Source organism: Moschus berezovskii, chromosome 12 (assembly GCF_049115385.1).
Source record: "Moschus berezovskii isolate FMDL1 chromosome 12, NW_MosBer_1.0, whole genome shotgun sequence".
NCBI lineage: Eukaryota > Metazoa > Chordata > Mammalia > Artiodactyla > Moschidae > Moschus > Moschus berezovskii.
In genome coordinates, this window is record NC_142471.1 from 36629978 (window position 1) to 36654647 (window position 24670).

Sequence of the window (24670 nt, forward strand, 5' to 3'; positions counted from 1 at the left end):
ACAAACCATCAAAATATTCATAGTATCTAGTGGATGTCAAATGTGAAAATTAGATGAAGTCCCCAGGTGGCAGCCGATGGAGTGGGTAGCCAGAGGCAAGTCTCTTACCTTCTCTGAAGCCGTTTCTTTGTCTGAATACAGGGGCAGCTGGGAGTAGCCCTGAGTGCCTGTTAGGGAGAACTTTGGATCTCAGCATGAGCAACACTACCCATCCTCACGGCCAAAGACAGGTGAGTTTCCTCCAAGCAGAAAGCAACATCCCCCTCTGTCCAGGTCGCTTCACATTCAGGGCATGGAGAGGACAGAGAAAACACACTTGTGTTGTTTGTGATCATGTCCAGATACTTGCAACAGCAACAACAGCAGAAAAGGATCAGCAATGACCACAATTGACCCCAGACTGAGCCAGCCTATTACAGGGGAAAGGGAGAGGATATTTACCTCCTTCATGTCCTTGAATCCTGTGATCAAGCCCCTCGGGTGTCCCTACTGATTCCATTTTGCTTTCTTCCTTAACTGCAAGCCAGAAAGAAGGGCAGATCTCTTTTCCTCCAAGGCAGAGTGTTAGAAGCATTATCTCAGTAGGCCAGCGTCCTGGAACAGAGGTAGACTGGCAATGACTGGCTTCTCTGGCCTGTTTGATGTTGACTCAAAAGACATGGAATTCATTGGCAAACCTGCCTCCTCCTCCTCCTCCTCTTACCTTTAGAGGAAAGATCGGTTCCTGGTTGGCTGGGGCAGTGTCATTGATACAGCTGGTGTCATCGTTACCTTCCACTAACAGATCACTCGACACCTGCCAGGCCAGGCAGGGCCAGGCAGGGCCAGGCCTGGGCATTGCCCACAGAGCTGGAGGCTTTTTCTCTTCCATCATCTGAGAGCCCAGGGGAGGCCACGACCCAGCCTCTTGGGGACCCAACAGAAGGACTAGACTGTTCCAGGTGCCGGATCGCCATTGCGGGTCTTGGCTGCCTCTTTCCTTCCAGCTGCCTGATCCCTGTTGTCCCGAGCAGAGGAGATGAGTTCGTCATCGGCTGGGAGCTGTGGCAGAGTGACAGTGCTGCACAGAGAAGGGGCTCTGGGAGTGGCTGTGGCGTGAGGAGCCCAGGGTGAAGAGCGGCCTGGGGTGTCCTGCTGGCGTGCGCATCCCAGGTGGCACCATGCTTCAGCAGATCCTGCATGACATGTACATCGATCCCGAGCTCCTCGCTGAGCTCAGCGATGTGCAGAAGCACATCCTCTTCTACAAAATGCGTGAGGAGCAGCTGAGACGCTGGAGGGAGCGTGAGGCTTGGGAGGCCCTGGCCCAGGTCGAAGGCCTCAGGCCCCCCAAAGTCAAGCGAGGTAGGTGGCTGAAAGTAACCAAAAGCCTGAGCCCTGGCCTCCTGGGAGACGGAAAAGTTGATAATAAGAGGCTGTGTTCTTTAAAATGTGTGCTGATGTGATAAGGGTCAGGGGCTTGAAACTCTTGTTCTGTGAGCATCCTATCCCATTAGCCTGGGCATCTCTCTTTTATGCAGGGCTACAAGGCTGCACAGGGCACTGCCTGGGGACCCTGATGGCATGGACAGAGGGCAGGGTGCAACGCAGACACACCATTCCTCCCTCCCTTGCGAGTGCAGCTCAGTGGTTCCAGCATGGTGCCCCATGCCCCTCCTCCCTGTCCTTGTGTGAGAGGATGCTTCGGGTTGTGCTGGAGCCCCACTGGGCCTCTGCACCTACATTAAGAGTGACCAGTCCCAAAGGCAGTAGCAACTGCAGATGAGAAACAAGGGTTCAACCCACATTTCAGGTAGTTGCTATGCAGTGATGTGCAGGTCAAGGCTACGGACTGGGGCGCCTGTGCCAGTCAAGGCTATGGACTGGGGCGCCTGTGAGCGACGGCACATCTGAAGCAGGCAGGCTGCTGAGTTGTGCGGGACTCGAGACCCTGCTGGGGAGGGCACTGTATGCGGATGCCGCACTTTACCATTCCCCAAACCCGTTTGTTTTCTCTCTCATTGGCTGCCCACAGCAGCCCTCCTCTCAGCCTCTATACTGTTGGCCAGAGTGAGTTGTAGACTTGATCAGTTTGTAAGTTTGCAGTCTAGGATAAGGTTCTGCTTCTCGATAGACATACAGGCCCCTTGGTGACCTGGCTTCCTCTCTTCACTCCAGGCTTGCCCCTGCCATGTTCTGCAGGCCACACCTGCACCCATCTGGCCATCTTGCTGTAGCCTCTCTCTTTACACACGTGATTCTTCTCTTGGGGAATGTTCTCCTGCCTTTATCCTCCTGACAGACTCCTTCAGTTCTGGCCTGAAGTTCTGCCTCTTGCAGTCTCTCGGGGATGCTCCTGGTGCAGAGAAGTACTTGCTCCTTGGTGACTGCTTGGACCCAGCCCTGCCCTAGCACTTGCCACACTGTCAGTGTCTTTGATCCTCTGCTCGCCTGGCTCTCAGACCCATACTAAGGGGTCTGAAAGCTCAAAGCTTTCAGGGGACTCAAAGCTCCGGGAGTGAGATCATTCTCCATCCTGTCTTCTGCCCTTGGGTCTAACACAGAGCTGTCACAGAGTATGAAATCCCCATTTTTGAGCAAGACATGGTAGGACCCCAGGGAGGCAAAGCTATGACTTGGCTGCCTGTGGCTCGTGCCAAGGCTGGGACTGCACTGGCAGCTTCATCACTGCTGGTGAAAAAGACAGGTCACCTTCCTGCCTCACCCGCCCAGAGCCCTAGGGTCGCATGTCATTGATACCGTGACTCTTCTGGGAGGAAGACAGATGTCTAAAACTTTAACTATAAAAATATTTTTACTACGATTTGTCACACTTTGACATCTACGTTTTCGTGAATAAATTATACATTAAACTCATTTGGGTTTCTGGTGCAGAAGACTCTTTTCCAGATAGTTAATGTTCTGATTTATAAAGAATGGAGACGAGTAGGAGTGTGTGTATTCCAGGTCAGGATCCCGCTCAGATCTCAGCTCTTTTCTTTAGTCCCAGAGCTGTCTGGGAAGACCTTGGGGAAGCCCTGGGGGCAGGCTCAGCCCCAGCGGCTGAAGAGCTTCTTAGTATGGGTCTGGGTGCACATTGCCTGCTTCTCGTCCTGGAATCTTGATAAAGGGTTGCAACAACCACCCCACCTGTCCGAGACCTTTAACATTTACCGTGTGCTTGCCCTCACTGAATGCTCCATAGCCCTCTGACTGTCTCAGATAAGGAAGCCACAGCCCAATCCTCCACAGTCACCTAGCTGCTAAGAATGGAGCCGGGATGAATATCCTGTGACTTTGACCTTAGCCTAGTGACCGATGTTTTTCTGTTCATTCACTTCTGAACTCGATGCTTCAATCCAATGGATGATCTGTGCGTGTATTCACTTGTTCATTCATTCACACCTTTAGCCAACATCACTAAGCTCTGATCTTGGTGAACTGGACAGAGCTTCAGCTCTTGAATCCATGGGTAAACCGATCAGATCCAAGAGAGCATGCCAACTGGAGTGTCAGGAGTGAGACTTGGGAAAGAAGCAGCCATGGGGTGGCTCAGGGCAGGGTGTGTAGGCGCAGGCTCTGTCAGCTGCATCTTTTCCTTCCTTTTACAGACATTTCCTTCCCAGCTTGTGCCTCCCTCCCTCCAATCTGTCCTGAAGGAAGCACCTGCTGCGTCCTGTTGTGCGTGCCAGCCTCTTGGGATCCCTGAGCACAGCTTAGTTCCCGTCAGCCTGGAATGACCTTGCACCTCCTCCTGCCCGTTGACCTCCCAAGTCCCATTTGTCCCTGGAGAACTCCATCCCACGCTCTCTCTTCTCAGTTCCTAGCAGGCCTGATCTCACGGTCCCTAGGACTCAGGCGGGGCAAGGTGCACTCTGACCCTGAGAACATCTCTGCTTTCCAGTTCTGCCTGAGAGGGGAGGGACAGACACCGGTGAAACGGGTTATTCCGATTTACATAAGCTCGGTGGTTGTGCTGGTCCTGGGAGGGGCCGCAGACGTGAGCTGGGCTGGAAAAGGATGGTCATGGCTGGGCGCATCTCACTCCCTGATCATGCTGGTGTGTCTTTTTGGTTTTGCTTTGTACTTCGCTGAGACGCTTCTGGTGTTCTGCCCTGTTGTAGAAGATACAGACCCTTAGCCTACGTTGTTTTCCCATTTCCCATTGTATTTGCTAGTTTCTGGCAAAATTTGACGTCTGATGGAAACTTGTGTTGTTTGTTGAGACTCTGGGAAGGCGTGTTACGACATTACATTCTTCTAGATTTAAGCCACGGCCATCGAGCGTGATGGTGACTGCAGCTCCTCACAGGTGACGTGGGTTCTCGCAGCCTTTACAACCTCCTGGCCCTTTCTGGGTTTTCTTGGGCCTGGAGCTGTGTGTCAGCTGGGACGCAGGACTCAGGACACATGTGTTCCTACTGCTGCGGTGACCCAGGAAGCCTCTCCACCTGGTCTTGCTGGTTCTGGCCATGACTGGCAGTCCCTGTCAGTGTTCAATTGGTTCCTCCATGACCATCTCCTTATCTGTCTGGCCATCCTCTTCCTGGGGTCCAGACCTCTTCCCCCACTCCTTCCTGCTCTCTCCTTTAATGTGGCTGACATTGGCCACACTGCAAGCCAAACCTGCAGCTTCACGGAAGTGCCTTATTCTCACCCACACAGCCAGCCTCGTGCCTGCCCCTCAGTCCAGCCTATGGAAGACTGTAAATCTGGCTGTCCAGCCCCTACTGCTTCTGTTCCCCAAGGGTCAAGAGGCCCCTCCTGCCTGCTAGGCCCACCTCTCTCTGTCTTTCCATCCTATGCCACTCCTACAAGCAGCCCTGACCTGGGGCTAGAAGGAGATACCCAATCCAGCATCCCGTCTCAGCTCGCAGCCATTCCCACTGCACATCTGCCCTGGACTTGGTGCCCAGGTGGGCCTGGTCCATGCTTTAATGAAATGACTATGGGACACAGTCTTTCTCCCTGGGCATCCACCTTGACTGTTTCCTGGGAACCTTCCAGTAACCATGGCAACCTCCCCTGCTGGACCTAGGCCCTCCTAGCCTCAGTGTGTTCCCTTTCCGGGCATGGGAACCTGTACTAGCCTGCAGACATTCCCAGTGCATCCATCTCCTCAGTGGTCCCCCTGTCTCAGGCTCATGCCCTATGACCTTTCTCCGCAGAGCAGCCAAAGTGCCCTTTTAACACACTAAATTCAGGGATCTCCCTGCCCCAGTGGCTTCCATTGTACTCAAAGGAACACAAATGCTTTTTGAGGGCCTCTACCCATTCTCCAACCTGTTTCTACCTCTTTTGTGTCCCTCTGGGTGGAATGCTTTTTTCCCAAATCCTCGTGAGCCTGGGTTCTCCCCTTCATTCATTTTTCAGTTAAATGTTGAGCTTTTCACTGACGCCTTGCTCTCAAGGAGCCGCACCCTTGTCTTATAATATCCAGCCTGACTTCCCTCAAAGCACTTTACCTTATCTGAAAGTATCATTTTTTGTGTGTGTGTGGTAAAATATACACGACATAAAGGTTACTATTTTAACCATGTTAAAGTGTGCAATTCAGTGACGTTTAGAATATTGTGCAACCACCACCTGTGTCGTGTACATCACCCCAGAGGGAAAGCCCGTATCCATTACTGGGTCATTCCCCATCCTTCCCTCCCACAGCCCCTGGCAAGCACCGATCTGCTTTCTGTCCCTGTGAATTTGCCTTTGTCGTTATCGTCTTCTTCTTCTCTCATGTCTGTTTGCTTGTTTATGGTCTGTCTCCTCCACTAGCCTGCATGTGCGGTGATGTCAGCATGGCTGTGGCTGCGTCGTGTCCATCCTAGCAAGTGAAACAAACCTGATGGTTATGGTTGGGGCCAGCTGTGGGCGGGGAGCTGCTGAGACCCTGGTGTGCGTGGTGTGTCAGAGGGGCTTGATTGAGGAGACAGGTATTAAAGGATTTCTCTTTTGAGTAGAAGGCTGTGAGCTGTGGGATTCACAGGTGACTCATTGATAAAGAATCTGCCTGCCACGCAGGAGACGTGGGCTTGATCCCTCGGTTGGGAAGATCCCCTGGAGAAGGAAATGGCAAGCCATTCCAGGATTCTTGCCTAAGAAATCCCATGGACAGAGGAGCCTGGTGGGCTATAGTCTGTGGGGTCACAAAGAGTCGGACATGACTGAGCGACTGAGCATGCGTGCAGTGAACTGTGCAGTGTTACCTCTCCCCTAGACGTTGAAAATCTTCAGTAAAAGTCTAACAGTCTCAGTAAACTTGTGTTTTGTGATGTATATTGTAGAAGCTGAACTACAGTCTGTAGAGTCACTCAGTTGTGTCTGACTCTTTGTGACCCCATGGACGGTAGCCCATCAGGCTCCCCTGTTCCTGTAATTCTCCCGGTAGGAATACTTGAGAGGGTAGCCATTCCCTTCTCCAGGGATCTTCCCCACCTAGGGATTGAATCCCAGTCTCCTCCATTGCCTGTGGATTCTTTACCACCCGAGCCACCAAGTAGGGGCTATTCTGTCACCTTTTCACTCTTACAACTCATTTCCTTTTCATTTCTTTTTTTTTAACATACAACTCACCATTTTATTTTTTAAATTCCTTTTAGGCTTTACATTTTGGGTCTATGATCCATTTGAGTTAATCTTTGTATGCGGTGCAAGATGTGACCATTGTTGTTGTTGTAATTTTGCGTAGAGGTATTCAAGCTTTCTAGCCCCGTTTGTTGTTCCGTACCGCATACCTTATGGTACCTTAACTTGCCAACCAGGGATCAAACCCATACCCCTTGCATTGGAAGCTGGAGTCTTAACCACTGGACGCTGGGTAAGTCCTTTCTTCTCATTTCTTTTTTTAGGATTTTGACTTAGATTTTTAGGTTGACTGACTCTGCTTTTCTCCTTTGCATCTGCCTAGTGTTCATGTCCTTGTATCTTTTCTTTCCCCCCTCCTTTTGATACTATCATTTTTTTTTAAAGGGAGTCGATTGAAAAGTGTCTATTAAATAGCGTATGTTCGTTTAAACCTTTAAAAATATATACTTGAACCCATTTTATCTTTATCAGGAATGACACGTCATAGATTGAAGATGAGAAACAAGGATATTTTAATATCCCTCTCCATGGTTTTTTGGTATAATCAAGAATTTTAGATTGATTTTGTTTAGTTATCTTTCAAGACTTATTTTTTATGCCAACAGTGGTTTTATAATCAAGCCATAATAGCAATAATTACTTGGACACCAACTCCACTTTGTACTGCTAGTTCCCCACATTTTTTCCTCTGAGGGGAAAGTGATAAATGTTTTATCCCCTCTCTGCCCCCTTGTACAAATGATTTGGCCAACCCAGCAGCACACCACTCACTGTTTGGATTCTCAGCACGTCACACAGAAGTTATTAAACATCAAGGGAAATCCATGTTTGAAGCTGTCTCCTGTCCCATTTCTGTTCTTGCTGTCATATTGCAGTGGGCATGCTGATTTTCTTCAACTCCCTTTTAAAATTTCTCTATTAGTTCCAACAGTTTTCCAGTAGCTCCACTTAGAGGACAGTGAGTATGTAGGAACATTGGGAAATCAAGGGCATGGAAGCCCTGGATTTGGGGACTGTAACTCTTTGGGGTGTCACTCTGCTTCCCTTCATCTGGAATGAGGCAGGGGCTTTCTGGGTGGCTGTGAGGCTGAAGTGTGCAAAGTTCTCACGCTGGCCCTGGCTGGGGGCCTCTGCAGCCTCCTGGCTCACTCCCTGTCCTCCTGGCCTTCCCTGAGCCCAGTGCCAGGGCTCTGACTGAGCCCTCGGCTCCCTGTCTCCAGCATTTGCAGAAGCTGCAGAACCACAGACTCACCAGGTGGGCAGTGGGAGGAGCCAGGCAGCAGCTGCTGTGAGAGGATGTGGGGACAGCCGCCTTAATCGCTTCTGGTGCCCAGCAGGTGTGGGTGTCCCCAGGGGTGAGGGTGCAGGCTTGTTGAATGTGGGCAGAGATCAGCCTTGGACAGAGCCCTTAACTGTCAGCTCTGAGCGTCCTGGATCTGGCAGACAACTGAGGTATGGCCTTGTCCCACGGAAGGTTTTAAAGAAGGGTGCCTGAAGGGGTTCCTGGAATGGAGGCTCAGGTTCTGGAGGCTAAGGAAGAAGGCCCAGGATTGCAGGAAGAATAAGGCCTCAGAGCAGCTGCTTTCTCTGGAATGAAGGTGAACTCACCCAGATGGAATGTCTCATCTGGCTGTTTATCTCACCCCCTTAGGGACCTGAGATTGAGTTCTTTGTGTTTCATGAAATCTAAGATGGGCAATTGAAGAGTTAAAGCCCCCAAATCCAGGGCTTCCAAACCCCCGATTCCCCAGTGTTCCTACAAACTCATTGCCCTCTAAGTGGATCTACTGAAAAACTGTTGAACCTAACAGAGAAATCTAAAAGGGAGTTGAAGAAAATCAGCATGCCCACCTTAGATTCTGGGCTTGAAAGACACACTATTTTTATATACTACTAAGAAAGCTGTAAATGAAACCATGATACACCATTGTTTATAAGACACATAGTGATTTCAGAAACTTTAAGATGTGTGTTGTCAAATTAACTAAATCGGTTATTAACAAAATCGGTTGAGTTGGGGTAGAGTTGGAATCTGGGTCCAGGCTTGCTGGGGCTCCAATTCCCCATACTTCAGTGTACAGCATCTTCCTCCTTCTCACAGCTGCTCTTGTGGGGAAATGACATATTCCAGGTGACTAAAGACCAATGTAGAAAAAGCCAAAACAAAATTCTAGAAGTAATCAAAGAAAATATGAGAGCATATTGGGGAGAGTGAAGGCTTTCTTAAAATAAGACACAACAAGAAAAATAAGGAAAATAAAGATAAATATGACTAAATTTTTAAAATCTTTATAAAAGATACCAAACTGAGTTTAAAAAGAAAACAAGGTCCATTTCTCCATCAGCCTGAAAGGACGTCGCGGTTGAGCCGTCGAGAAGAAAAATTACCATGTCCTCTGCTTTGGCAAAGCCTCAGATGCGTGGCCTCCTGGCCAAACGTCTGCGATTTCATATTGTTGGACCATTCATGGTCTCCCTGGGGTTTGCAACTTTCTGTAAGTTTGCTGTGGCTGAACAAAGAAAGAAGGCATATGCAGATTTCTACAGAAATTATGATTTCATGAAAGATTTTGAGATGAGGAAGGCTGGTATCTTTCAGAGTGCAAAGTGATTTGGAATATAAATAATTTATTTGGGTTGTCCATGGACGTTTGTCACTTTCCTGTGTTCCTGAACTATGAAACTATGACTATCTGGGGTGAGAAATAGTCTCTCAATAAATAAACAATTAACAAATACTGAAAAAAAAGAAAAAAGAAAACAAAACAGGAGAGATAAATGAGAGGAAAGTATTCGCAACATTTGTAACAGGCAAAGGACTTGTATCCAGAGATGAAAGAAACTTCCCCAATCAGCAAAAGAAAAATAGTAGAAAGATGGAGGAAAGATATTAACAAGCCATTCAGTTCAGTTCAGTCACTCAGTCGTGTCCAACTCTCCGCGACCCCATGAATCACAGCACGCCACCTTTCAAGAGTGAAATTTCAAATCCACAATGACCTTGTGGAAAGGTCTTCAGCCTCACTAATAAAGTATCTCATTGCCAATTAAAACAATAATACTGGCAAAAGTTAAAGAAGTTTGGTAGCAGTAATGTTGATGGGGATCCTCCTACAAGGCTAAGGAGGGACGACATATAAAGAGGGAGAGAGTTTTTGCAAGTACCTGAAGAGCTTGGCCCACGGGGAAGGGATTTTCCTGCCCGCCTACCCCTCACCATTTTCCTGGATGCTGCCAAGAGCCCATGGGCTGTATATTTTTTTCTCTAGTTTAAAAAAAATTTTTTTGGCGTGTAGATGATTTACAGTGCTGTGTTAATTTCAGGTATGCAGTAAAGTGAATCAGTTACGCATACACATATATCCACTTTTTTTTAAGATTCTTTTCCCATACAGGGGATTACAAAGTGTTGAGTAGAGTTGCCTGTGCTATACAGTAGATCCTTATTAGTTATCCATTCTATATATAGTAGTGTGTATATGTCAATTCCAGTCTCCCAGTTTACCCCACCCCCCCTTTCCTTCCTGGTAACTGTAAGTTTGTTTCCTGCAGCCCATGGACTGATTAAACAGGTGGAATTTTGCTCAACTCTGGCTGGAGGGAAACCTTTCTCCTGCCTGTTGCAGGACCCCAGCTGGGCATGCCACGCTGAGCTGCTTGGGTTGTATTTTCTCCCCTTGCTTGAGGGGTGTTGATGCCTGCCACCTCCCTTCTTCCCTGTCCACCTCACTGCTTCTTCTTCCACCTGGAGGTCAGCAGGGGCAGTTTCTGAGAAAGGCCACCACCTGGTTATCTCATGACTCCCTGTAACCTGATGCCAGGTCTCAGCTCTCCTCAGTGGAGTCATGCTGAAGTAGCAGGTTGCAGGCAGCTGCCGGCCCCTTTGTTATCTCTCGGAGTGGCTAGTAGCATCACTGCTTTCCAGGTTTTCTCATATTAAAGGTTAGCAAAGCTTCCTAGGATTCTCTCATTTGAAAATAGATTCTTCAGGTGCATTTCCACACCTGTTTCCCGCCTGTCCTTTCAAAATGACATGATTTGGGGCCTCAGGGAACATTTATTTTTATCTTATCATTGCATGGATATGCTTATTATCTGGCCACCATGGTTGGGTTCCCTATACATTCCATAAATGATTTCAAACGTTTGAAACTTGTTGTTTCTTGTATAATGGCCGAGACTGTAGTCTATCCAGGTGAGTGTTCTGTGTGCGCTGGAAAGAAAGTTTTCCTTTATAGTGTGGACTGTTCTATAGGTGTTGGTTAGGTTAAGTTTGTCCATATCTTGTTTAGACTTCTGTACCTTAACTAATTTTTAAAATTACCTTATCAAATAATTACCAGGAGAGTTTTTTCTTGTTGTTGTTGTTGTCCAGAACAGCTTTATTGAGACATAATTCCTAAACCATACAAGTCACCTGTTTAAAGTGTACACAAGTCACCCATTTAATGTGTACAACTAAGTGGTTTTTAGTATATTCACAGAGATGTGCAGCCATCACCACAGTCAATTTTAGAATATTTTCATCCCTCAAGAAAACCCATAGACTTTAACTAGTACCCTCCAGGCTCCTCTCTCCCTGCTCCAGCCTTTAGTAACTACTAATCTTCCTTAGGGGCTTTCCAGGTGGTGCTAGTGGTAAAGAACTTGGCTGCCAATGCAGGAGACATAAGAGACATAGGTCCAATTCCTAGGTTGGGAAGATCCCCTGGAGGAGGGCTGCTGCTGCTGCTAAGTCACTTCAGTCGTGTCCGACTCTTTGTGACCCCATAGATGGAAGCCCACCAGGCTCCCCATCCCTGGGATTCTCCAGGCAAGAACACTGGAGTGGGTTGCCATTTCCTTCTCCAATGTGTGAAAGTGAAAAGTGAAAGTGAAGTCGCTCAGTCTTGTCCGACCCTTAGCGACCCCACGAACTGCAGCCTACCAGGCTCCTCCGTCCATGGGATTTTCTAGGCAAGAGTACTGGAGTGGCTTGCCATTGCCTTCTCCGTGGAGGAGGGCAACCCACTCCAATATTCTTGCCTGGAGAATCCCATGGACAGAGGAGCCTGGCGGGCTACAGTCTATAGAGCTGTGAAGAGTCGGACACGACTGAAGCAACTTAGCATGCAGTCTTCTTTAGGTCTCTGGATTTCCCTATTTTGGACTTTCATATGGATGGAATAATGTAATATGTGGACTTTTGTGACTGGCTTCTTGCACTTAGCATAATGTTTTCAAGGCCCATCCACAATGTAGCATATATCTGTATGTCATTCTTTTTATGGCTGAATGGACTGTGAAGAAAGCTGATCGCTGAAGAATTGATGCTTTTGAACTGTGGTGTTGGAGAAGACTCTTGAGAGTCCCTTGGACTGCAAGGAGATCCAACCAGTCCATTCTAAAGGAAATCAATCCTGGGTGTTCATTGGAAGGACTGCTGCTAAAGCTGAAACTCCAATACTTTGGCCACCTCATGCGGAGAGTTGACTCACTGGAAAAGACTCTGATGCTGGGAAGGATTGGGGGCGGGAGGAGACGGGGACGACAGAGAATGAGATGGCTGGATGGCATCACTGACTCGATGGACATGAGCTTGTGTGAACTCCGGGAGTTGGTGATGGACAGGGAGGCCTGGCGTGCTGTGATTCATGGGGTTGCAAAGGGTCGGACATGACTGGACGACTAAACTGAACTGAACTGAACTGAAGATTCCATTATATGAATGTATCACATTTTGTTTATCCATCATCTCTTAAAGGAAATTTGGGTTTTCACTTTTGACTATTATGAATAATGCTTCTGTAAACACTCATGTGCAAGTTTTTGTGTGGATGTTTGTTTTTATTTCTCTTGGGTGTGTATCTATGAGTGGGATTGCCAGATCTTTTGATAACTTTATGTTTAATAACTTGGGGAATTGGTAGATTGTTTTCCAAAACAGTTGCACCATTTTAATTTTCCACAAGCAGTGGATAAGAGTTCCAATTTCTCCACACCTTCACCAATACTCATTATTGTTTATGTTTTTGGTTAAATCCATCCTGGGAGGTGTGAAGTGTTATGTCATTGTGGTTTTGATTTGTATTTTCCTGATGAGGAAAGATGTTGAGCATCTTTTCTTGTGCCTGTTGGACATCTGTATATCTTCTTTAGAGAAATATCTAGATCCTTTGCCCATTGTTTGACTGAACTGTCTTTTTATTATTGAGTTGTAAGAATTTTTATGTACTCCAGACACATGTTCTTTATCAGATATATAATCTGCAAATATTTACTCCTACTCTTTGAGCTGCCCTTTTCTTTCTGGATGGCATCCTTTGAAACACAAAAGTTTTAAGTACCAAATTTTGATGAAGTCCAAATCGTATATATATTTTTTGTTGTTTATGCTTTTGGTGTCATATCTAAGAAACCATTGTCTAATTTAAGATTATGAAGATTTATGCCTATATCTATATTTTCAAATTTGTTAATACAGAATAGTGCATGATATTCTCTTTTATTTACTTATTTAGTTGGGCTGTGCTGGGTCTTTTGCTGCTCGCCAGCTTTCTCTAGCTGCAGAGTGGGGGCTCCTCTTTGTTGTGGTTGGCAGGCTCTCGATGTGGGGGTTTCTCTTGCTGCAGAGCACAGGCTCCAGGGTGTACAGGCTTCAGTCACTGTGGTACAGGGGCATAATTGCTCCGTGGCACGTGGAACCTTCAGGGTCAGGGATCAAACCCATGTCCCCTGCTTGGCAGGCGAATTCTCATTCACTGTACCACCAGGGAAGTCCTTGATACTCTCTTTTAATCAGTTCTTGTTTTATTCCTAATGCCATATATATATTATATATATACACACATATATAAACATATATAATATATGTATAACATATATATGTTTATATCTATATGTTTTAATTAAGCATGCTGGGTGGTTTCCTATCATGTTACATTTTTTCAAAGAACAAATGTTTGGTTGTATTTATAATATATATGCTGTATATTCACTAAGATTAGTTTTTTCTTTGGTAATTCTTTTCTCTTTTTATTTTCTTTTATTAATGTCTTAGATTGAGAACTTAGTTTATTCATGTTTCATCTTTTTTTTTTAAAGAAAGCCTTAAAAATTTCTCACTGTAAAATTTTAAACATATAGACAAAAATTGTAAGTAGTGTAATATGTACTTATGGACCCATATTACTAACAGTTAACGTGGTGACTTCTTTGTTTAAAAATAATTCTTTATTTGGCTGTGCCAGGTCTTAGTTGCAGCATGTGACATAAATTTAGTTCCCCAAACAGGGGTCAAACCCCTGTTCTACACTGGGAGTGCAGAGTCTTCGCTACAGGACCACTAGGGAAGTCCTACCTTCTTCGTTTTTATTAAAGTATACTTCACACTTTAATATCTTTCTAATATTTCATTCCTCATCACTCTCCCCATATGCAAGCCTATTATAAATACAAAATGTATCATCCTTATATCTTTTATGTACTTTAATATATATTTTGTAAGCAGTATGTTGCTTAATCATTATATGAATGACATTATACTATATGCAGTCTGAATTTAATTTATTGGTTCTGCATTTTTTAAAGAGATATGTCTGTGTTGTTCAAACCTATTTATTTTTCTTGCTATGGAGTACTGTATTATAAAAACATACCAAAATGTGTTTATCTGTTTTCCTTTACTGGTCATTTACATTGTTTCTGATTTTTAATAGTTTGGACGATGTTTCCATGAACCTTCTTATTCAGGTTTTTCTGGGCACATCTGTACTTGAAAGTGCTTGGTAATAATGTGAAGCATGTTTAATGTTACTAAATATTTGCCAAATATCATCAAAGTGATTTTCTACCATCAGCAATTTATAAGAATTATTGTTGTTCCATATCCTTTCCAACAAGCAGACTTTTTCATCAGACGTTTTTATTCTTTCCAGTCTTGTAAGAGTGAAATGATTGTATTTTTTCATCATCATACACTCAGTAAAATTGATGGTGGTTTCACTCCTTGATGAAATAGTAAACCATATTGTTTTATTGTGTGACAAACCAGAAGGCTGCATAAAACATTTCTGCTGCATACTGAAGTGTGATGGCTGTCCTGAGGAAAAGCAGTATGTGATTTTTTGAGTTATGTGCTGAACTAGCCTCTTTTTTCATGGAATACCATTTTTATTTGAAAGAAGACTGACAAACTATGTCTTTTTTCAAACTTGGATATTTGAAAATTAATAAAGTGACTCTGTCACTTCAAAGAAAACAACTGATAAAATTTAAGGCAGTGATAAAATTCCAGCTTTCAAGCAAAAATTAGAATTTTTGGAAAACTTATATCAGCCACAATGAGCTTATTAGATTTCCTATACCTAGAGGCTTTTCTTTGAGGTTTGAAGTGATATTAACAGACATGATTTTATGATATTGTAAAATAAAATGGGTCCACATTTGGAAGATCTGCTCGTGGACCAGTATTTTCCAAAGGACAATGAGAAAAGTTGCTAAATTAGGCATGAGTGAAAGATCCTTTCAAAGTGCAATGTAAACCAATGGATTTTAATTTTATTTTGCTTAAAAAATTTTAATTTTTAGTTCTGAAGTAACCTTAGACTTATAGAAGAGTTGCAAAGTTGTTCAGAGACTTCCCTTATACTCTGCATCTAGTTGCCACTAATGGTTACATCTTATGTCACCATGATACAGTGACCAAAACTAGGAGATTAACATGACCTATGAATTTTAGTAGGACAAAGTACAATAAATTCACTGATACTGTTTCCGGTTTCACATCACAACAAACATTTAAGAAACTACCACTTTAGTTTTGGTGTGGTATAATAGAAGATTATCTGTACTGTCTGAAAAGGCATGCATTTTTCTCTTTTCTTCTCTTTCCTATTATATATCTGTGTGAAGTCAATTTTTTTTTCATATGCTTCAACTAAAATTATGTATTACAACAGAGCCCAACTGCTTTCTATTAAGCTGGACATTCAAAGGATTTGCAAAAACGGAAAATGAAGCCACTCTCCCAATTAAATATTTTTTAGTTTAGAATATATAGCTATTTTTTTATAAAAGTGTTATATATGTTATTATGTAATGGATTTGCTATTACTTTATCTTTTTTTGATCATGCCCTGCAGCATGTTGGATCTTAGTTCCTGGCCAGGGATTGAGTCCCTGCTTTCTGCAGTGGAAGCACAGAGTTTTAACCACTGGACACTAAGGAAGTCCTGATATATTATTATTTTAAATAAATATATATTACAATTTTCTGTTTTAATTTTGAATATGGGAAATATTGATAGGTATAATTCACATAAACAAAAATTCTTTGAGATGCTCAATATTTTTAAATACTATAAAGGGGTCTTGAGAACAAATTATTTGACAATAGTTACTTGAAAGGATACATAGTATGTAATGAGTTGACTTTTCTACAATGTGTCTAGACTAGTACTATCTATATACCATTCTTAGAGAACTGAGAAAAAAATCACCATTCAAGTTATGTTTTATAGGGCTTATTTCTCTCACTGGACTCTAGTAAAGAAAGATTGTTCTAGACATTAATAAGTTAATACATGTAAAATATGTTGAACCGTGAATAGCATATAAGCCTTCAGTAGAAGTTAACTAGGAGAAGGCAATGGCAAGCCACTCCAGTACTCTTGCCTAGAAAATCCCATGGACGGAGGAGCCTGGTAGGCTGCAGTCCATGGGGTCGCTATGAGTCAGACATGACTGAGCAACTTCACTTTCCCTTTTCACTTTCACACATTGGAGAAGGAAATGGCAACCCACTCCAGTGTTCTTGCCTGGAGAATCCCAGGGATGGGAGAGCCTGATGGGCTGCCGTCTATGGGGTCACACAGAGTCGGACACGACTGAAGTGACTTAGCAGCAGATGTTAACTGGCCACTCCAGTTCTCTTGCCTGGAAAATCCCATGGATGGAGGAGCCTGGTGGGCTGCAGTCCGTGGGGTCGCTGGGGGTCAGACACGGCTGAGTGACTTCACTTTCACTTTTCACTTTCACACATTGGAGAAGGAAATGGCAACCCACTCCAGTGTTCTTGCCTGGAGAATCCCAGGGACGGGGGAGCCTGGTGGGCTTCCGTCTATGGGGTCACACAGAGTCGGACACGACTGAAGTGACTTAGCAGCAGCAGCAGCAGATGTTAACTGTTACCATTGCTTTTATTAATTGGTGCAATTGACAGTTGTGCACACTCAAGTATCTTCTCTCGATTGCTGATTTTTAATTGTCTTTGTGGTGTTTTTTTGTGTGAGAAAATTTTAGGCTTTAATCTGTATTCAAATACATCAACATTGTCTCTTATAGTTTATTCTTTTTATGTCTCATAGAAGAAATTCTTTCCTTCCCCAAAGTAATAATGATATGCTTTTATATTTTCCTCTAAGAGTTTCTAAGTGTTCCTTTTCACAGACTCATGAAATCACCTTTGTCAAGGTCGTTGGTGACCTCCATGTTGTTGAATCCAGTGGTCAATTCTGTCTTCATCCTGTTGACCCATCAGTAGCCTTTGACACAGTTGACCTCTCTTGAATCCCCGAAATTCTTTCTCCCCTTGGTTTCTGTGATACTGGGCTCTTTTTGTTGTTCTCCTGCCTCACAGGCTTCTTTGTCCTCATCTCCTTGAGGGTCCTTCTCCTATCTACATGTTGGAATGTGCTGGACTTCTGTCCTTCCGCATCTTCTAGTTCCTTCCTATACTCACTCTTTATCTGCTTTCATCCAGTCTTACTGCTTTAAATGTCTATACAGTGATGCCTATTAAAAATTATATTTTAGTTCTGGTCTCTCCTCTGAACTCTTTTCTTCGATTGCCTATAGGATATCTAATAGACATCTCAAACTTAACTTGGCCCAAACAAAAGTGTTGATTTATCCAAGCTATTTCTTTCAAGTTATTCCTTTCAGTAATACCACTTTCATTCCATTGCTTAAGTGGAAACGTTGGAGGTTTCTCATTCTCTTTCTTTCACAACTCATATCCCAAATTGAAACAATATTGCTCTTTCCTCCAGAATATATCCTAAATCTTAACCACTTTATACTTCTTCCACCAGGATCCTCTTAGTCCAATAAATGATTATCTAGCCCCTGGACTATTACAGATGCTCACTGACCTACCAGGTTTCCTTGTCCCCTTTTTTCCCACATAATGGGGAGAGTGAGCATTTTGAACTCTCAATGGATTACGTCACTTTCCGCACTCTCCACTTGTCGTGACTTCCCATCCCACTTACATCAAAATCCAGAGTCCTTACCCGGGTCAACAGTGTCCAATGAGAGGGCCGCTGAATGAACTGAAGCTGATGCTTCTCCAACTGCATTTGGGATTTCCCTTCTTGCTTCCTCTGCTGCAGCCATTGTAACCTCCTGGCTGCCCCGTGAGCTTGGCAAGCACATCACCAGCACCTGACTTGAGTCCTCCTCTGGCCTCTGTCTCACCTGGAGAACTTTGACTCCCCTCTACCCTGTTGGAGTCACATTCCTGGTGACCACCATTTCCTGCAGGACCCACATGGGAGCTGAGGCTTCCACCCTGCAGACTGCTTCACTTCTGTTTAGTATTGAGTCTATGGAGGTATCTCTTGTATTCCTATACATTTGTTCTTGTTATTTTGCTTCTATATTGTTATGTGTTTGGACAAGAGAGATTTTTTTCTTAAACTTTTAAAAAAATTCTAACTTTTATTATTTTGGCTGCACCATGTGGTTTGTAGGATCTTAGTTCCTGGACCAGGGATTAAATCTGGGCTCTCAGCAATGAAAGGGCAGAGTCCTAACTATTGGACAGTGAGGGAATGTGTAGAGAAGAAAGTTTTATCTTCACTGGGACATCAAAAAGAAAAGGCTTTAAACCTATAATTTTTATTTTGAGCTTACTGTTACTTGTACTCATATTTTTTTCTACAACTTTTCCCCTTGATAATGTATAATTTCAGTTTTGATTTGCTCTAAGATCCATGAGTTCTCTAGGAGTATTTTCTTGATGGCTATTTCCCCTCATTGATTTCTAAATTTCATGTCATTATTAGAGAATATAGCCTATAACATTTTTCTCACAAATTGCAAGATCAGAAGAATAAAAGTATATTCTTAAACTTTAAGGAGTAAAGTTCTGTAGTTGTTAAGTAAAATTTATTGACTATATTATTCAAAAACTATATTATTAATTTTTAAAATCTATCTGGCTTGCCAGCTTCTGAAATAAATATTGTAGAACTCTCCACTATGGGTATGTATACATTTTCAAATTCTCTTTGAGTTGTTAGGAGTTTTTGTTTTATGCAGTTGTCTGCTATGTTGTTTGTTGTATAAAGTTTTATGACTGTTACAGCTTCTTTGTGGGTTGCATCTTTTATTATCACATAATATTCTTTGCCTTGTCTGACATGTTTGTCCTTGAATTTGTTTTGTCTGACATTGGCACTTCTGCTTTCTTTTTGCTTGCCTTTGCATGGCCTATTGCTGACTATTTTTAACTTTTTTCTTTTTTACGTGTGTATTATATTTAAATAGTACAGAATTGGATTTTACTTTTTTTTTTTTTTGCTTGGGAGAAGCAAGGATTTATTATTACTTGCAGCCAGTAAGGAGAATACTTGGCCTTTCCCAAAGCAGTGTCTGGATTTTACTTTTTATTTACATCTGACAGTCTCAGATTTTTAATAGAGAAATTAATTCTGTTCCCCTTTTTGTGTTAATGAGTATACTTAGGGTTTAGGGCTTCTGTGTTGTTTTTCATTGTTTTCTGTATCAGTTAGGAATGTGCTTGGCCGTAAGTAACAGGATGCACCATTAATAGTTGCCTGATTAAATAAATCTTTCGTATTTGTGTTACCACATTTCATTTAATAATTAAAGAACTTTATTGCTTGGAGTTCCTCATTTTTCCTAAACGATAAAACATCTGGAGGTATACTGCAGTGGATAGATTAGTTTAGCTTCTCAGTCAGATGTCAAGGCCTCACCTCCTCTCAAATTTCTGCTTACTCATCTCTAGCATGTGGCTTTCTTCCTCATGGCTAAAAAAGTCCTCCAGCAGCTCCTGACATCACTTCTTCATTCCAGCCAGGAAGAAGGAGGGGAGGCAAATGAGCAAAGAGTGAACCCATTTCTCCTAAGAAGTCTTCACCTTTTGTTTAGAACAAGAAAGCCTTTCACTGGGACTTCTGCCCTCATCTTCTTTGTCAAAAGTGGGGATGACTGGTCACTCCTAGGTCGACTACTTGCCAACGAGAATAATATTATGTGATGGGTTTAGACCAATTTCATTTGTCCTTTGAGGCTGGAGTAGAAACTTGCCTTTCCTGAAACGAAGGGATCTCTGTTACTTCCCAAACAAATTGGGGTTTTTAGCAAGGGAGGAAGATGGCTGGAATGGATGGTGAGGAGGTAACTGATAGAGTCTGCTATGATAACTACTCATTTTCTGTTGTTTTCTCTTTTTCTTTAAAGTATTTTTATAGGATTGACAAACCTATTATCATGTACCTTTGCCCACTATTAATTTGGAAGTTCTGCAGTTCTAGTGGTAGTTGCTTCTTTGCTTCTATCAGTCATAATTAAACTTATGTTCTGCTAGTACTGCATTGCTTTTAACATACTAAAAAGATCATAGTGCCTTTATATATCAGCCAGGGGAATTAATGCTGCCATCTGCAATAAATTCTGAAATTTCAGTGAGTTATTGTAACGGAGATCTAGTTCTGATTACGTCACAGCTTGATGTGGATTGGGTAGCTGTGGCATGGCTCGCCTTTGAACACTGACTCATGGATCAGGCCGCTTTTCTCGCCACCATCTTGGAGTCGTCAATTTCGTGATGGGTGGGTGGGAAAGAGAATGTGGGAAGAGGCACACTGACTGCAAACAGTCTTAGCCCGAAAGTGGCACAAGTTACTTCCCCTGACGTTTCATAGACTAGAATTCAGTCATGTGGCCCCATGGAATGGAAAGGAACCTGGGAAAAGTGGTCATCTGCTGGGCTCAGGGAGAGGAGGTGGCGTGCTGGACATAGTGTGGTCACTGTCACATTCTAGTCATCCATGCATTTGTTTTCTCTGCACAGATACACTCACTGCCTCCTTAATGGGGCGCCTGCAAGTCTCACCTGGTCACTGCGTCAGCCCAAAGTCCACAGTCTACATGTGTACGGCATTAGGTTCTCTAAGGTCCTAATGTGGCTCAAAAGACATGTAATCCTCACACCCTCGAGACATGATACACAGTCAGGGGAGCAGGGTCAGAACGTCCACTGTGGAAAAGGCGGGAGTATGAGCCCCACTTAGTCACTAGTCTATAGCATCGTGAAGTCCTCCAGGTCAGACTCTGTGAGGACCCCCTGCCCTGGCAGTGAAGGGATGACCTTGAATGGACACTGTCTGTACCCTGGAGGCTCCTCCTTGTTCATTATTCCCCTTGGTTGCATCCAAAGTGAGTATAGAGGATCTCATCCTCCTCGGACTATATAGATATAGCCTTTGAAACCTGCCTCCTGGTCATTGAGATTGGGTGCCCAAGGGTTGTTTAAGTCATTAAGTCCAGACTCAGAGACTTAGTAGGCTTCTGATCTCTTTGCTTCCATGTGCCAGGAGCAACAGCTAGATTATTCTCTGGACGTATTTCAAAAATTGCCTGTTTCCTTTGCCTCTTTACCCCATGCCTCTACTTTTCAACAGGTCATCTGCATTTAGGCTCTTTGAAAACCAAGTGTGAAAGACTGCACCCTTAGTGTCTTGTTTTAGCTTGGCTCCTCTCAGGAGGGGAGCCATGGTGGGAGACAATCACACAAGAGTTCATTCAGAAAACACCTGTGAGAGAAAAAGGGCTGGGAGCTGGAGGAGGCTGGGAGAGCCATCACGCTGTAGTCAGTGCAGCATGACCTTGAGTGAAGGAGAGGGGAGGGCAGGTTGGGTGGACGTGTTCCAGGCTGTCCAGGGGAGGTTTGTTACGGCCTCTGAGGAGTTGCCCTTCATAGGAGTCTCATGTCTCCCAGGAACCAGCCTGCCATGCTCAGTTGAAGGCTGGGAGCATGACCTTGAGCTCAATTCTTTCTGTTTTTTAAACACTAAAATTAAAAAAAAAATTTTTTTTTAAAATTTAAATCCCACCCAGCATGTGGGATCTTAGTTCCCCGACCAGGGATTGAACCCGTGCCCCCTGCCGTGGAGTCCTAACCAATGGATTGCCAGGGAAGTCTCCTCAATTCTTTCTTGAACTCATTTCTATCCCTTAACGTCTTGCCAAACACAGCACCTAGCAACTAATGGATACTCCCAGTGCTGTGTTTTCCAACCTCCTTTCTTAGAGAGACAAGTTCAGAGGGCATGAAGGTCTTCCTCTTAAGTTGTAGTGTCTGACAGCTTTACCAGATGCTTTGCTCCTGCATCACATGAATCTTCGGCCAAGCAGCCTGCTAAACACCACTGCTAAAGCACTGACAGTCAGTTGATATTCCTGTTGCAGCCAGTACCCCACTTTGGGGGTAGATCTCTATTTTACTCATGGTTATCAATGGAATCTATTAGAACAGGCAGATTGAAAAATCTCAGTGACTTAATCCAACACAAATTTATTTCTTACTCAGGTTGTGGGCTGATGTGGGTCAGGGAGACGCAGGGGCCAGCTGCTTCATCTTGCAACACCACCATCTATATATAATTCTTTGCTTCCATTCAACAGACAGGGGAGATGATAGAGATGAGAAATGAGAGAGATAAGACTCAGAAGATGCTTGGCTCTGAAGTGCCTTGGCTTGTATGAAAGTGTTAGTTGCTCAGTATTGTCCAACTCTTTGCAACTCCATGAACTGTAGCCCACCAGTCTCCTTTGTCCATGGAATTCTCCAGACAAGAATACTGGAGTGGGTAGCCATTCCCTTCTCCAGGGCATCTTTCCCACCCAGGGATCAAATTCAGGTCTCCTGCATTGCAAGCAGCTTCTTTACCTTCTGAACCACCAGGGAAGCCTTGGCTTGGAAGTGACACAAGTCTTCCTTCAATGAGTCACCTGATGATGTCCACTCTGCTGAAGATCTCAGGGTCTCTGGGCTTTGGACACCAGTTCCAGCCCTGAACACCTGCTCCAGCAGGCTGCCCTGGCTGCCATATTGCTCCCTAGAGGGAATGGGACAGGGAGATGGCTGTGGAACTGCACTCAGGTCAATCTCTGTCTGGCATCTTCTTTGCAGATGACAAGGTTTTGTAGGGTGGTATGATGGTTGTCAGCCCAGGTTATTCCTCACTCATTACAACTCTGACCTTTTTTTTTTTCTTCCTTCTCCGTCTTCCTCCTGTTGTGAGGCAGCAAGTGACAAGCACATCCAGTGGCTGCTGGGGGCAGATGGCGAGGTCTGGGTCTGGATCATGGGAGAAGGTCCTGGCGACAAGCCCTATGAAGAGATCTCTGAGGAGCTGATTGCAGAGAGAGCGCGGCTGCAGGCACAGCGGGAAGCCGAGGAACTCTGGTGAGAGGTGCCAGTGGGTGCTGAGGTTGGGGGGTGAGTGGTGCCTGAACATGGAGGCTTGGGCTGGGTTCACATTAAGGATAATAGATTATGGGTGGGAAGAAGGAAGTGGCGCCAGGCAGCTGGCAGGCTGTTTGGAGCTGTGCTAAGATTAGGTGACCGAAGAATTAGTCTTACATCAGGTAGACCTTGTGATTCAAGTCCTGGTTCCACTCATCAGTGGGGAGGTGATTTGAGGCCTCAGTTTTCTACATCTATGGTTTGGGTACCACAACGCCTTTTTTATATAGTTGGATTTATTGAGATAATACTTTTGATATTCTTTCGCCTCTTCCCTCACTGAGGTGTCCTTGGGACAGCGGAGCAGTTTGAATATCACTCTTTTTTTTTTTTTTGGTGAATATCACTCTTAAAGTCTTCTTGTTCCTCTCTGTGCTACCTCTGTTTTTCACACAAGATGGACACTGAAGCCTCTGCTGATCCTGGGAGGGTCAGACTTCTTTCATAAACAACTTATGACGTAATTTTTGCTAAACTTGGAAGTTTGTATGAGGTCAGTGCCAACATTTTTCCCACAAGTTTTAATCACAGTGTTTTGTTGTTGTTGTTTATGACTGCACTGGATCTTCCGTCCTGTATGCAAGCTTTCTCTACTTGCATTGAGAGGACTTCTCATTGCGGTGGCTTCTTTTGTTGCGGAATGCAGGCTCTGGAGCCCAGGCCCCTGAGAAGGCTCTGTGGGTTGCGCAGAGTCGGACATGACTGAAGTGACTTAGCAGCAGCAGCAGCAAAGCCCAGGCTCGGTAGTTGTGGCGCATGGGCTTAGTTGTCCGTCACATGCGGGATCTGCCTGGACCAGGGATTGAACCCCGGTACCCTGCATTGACAGGCAGATTCCCAACCACTGGACCACCAGGGAAGCCCAATGACAATGTTCCAATAATAAAATTGTGACATATATTCATGTTGAGATTTGACCGAAAACAGCAAAATTCTGTAAAGCAATTATCCTTCAATAAAAAATAAATTAATTAAAAAAATTGTGACATATAACCAATATTGAAAACTATAAAGAATTAATTAAAGAACAACTCAATATTCATCACCTAAGATCCCCTGGAGAAGGAAATGGCAACCCACTCCAGTACTCTGGCCTGGAAAATTCCATGGACTGAGGAGCCTAGTGGGCTACAGTCCATGGGGTTGCAAAGAGTCGGATATGACTGAGCGACTTCACTTCAAGATAAGCATGATGAGCATTAGGGCAACATCTGCTCTGCAAAGTGCTTTATTCACACCTTGATAAATTGATTACTGCAGATCCACAGCATTATTCAAGGTAACTGTGTAGCATCTCATAACATGAGGAACCCAACTTATTGGTCCTATTGAGGGACATTTGGGCTGTTTGCCATTTTTTTTTAATGTTATAAAAATCCTCTGATGTGCCTCTCCCTACACCTTTGTAAACCCAAGCAAGAAATGGGATTCCTGAAAATTTTTTTTTTTCCTGGCTTCCAGAGCAGTTCTGCTGATTTACACTCCTGTACAGGAGAGGAACTATTTTTTTTTTCCCCACCTTTGCCAACATTTGTGAACCTCAGATACTTACCATTCTGATAGACCAGG

At 44.1% G+C, this 24670-nt stretch overlaps 1 protein-coding gene and 1 pseudogene across 5 annotated transcripts in view; both read left to right on the plus strand.

Annotated features, from left to right (window-relative positions):
- Window positions 1-1117: 1117 nt before the first annotated feature.
- Window positions 1118-24670, plus strand: part of SH2D4B (SH2 domain containing 4B) — an 84325-nt gene continuing 60772 nt past the window's right edge. For 3 of the 5 annotated variants that reach the window (XM_088842470.1, XM_088842468.1, XM_055425972.2), the window contains exons 1-2: window positions 1118-1344; window positions 22882-23041. In XM_088842470.1, coding sequence (XP_088698596.1) covers window positions 1161-1344; window positions 22882-23041 — 344 coding nt within the window. In that variant the 5' untranslated portion in view covers window positions 1118-1160. Of the gene's footprint in view, window positions 1359-22877; window positions 23042-24670 lie in introns of all 5 variants that reach the window. The other 2 variants (XM_088842469.1, XM_088842471.1) reach the window with 1 other exon arrangement.
- LOC148775973 (cytochrome c oxidase subunit 6C pseudogene) lies at window positions 8951-9172 on the plus strand (annotated as a pseudogene).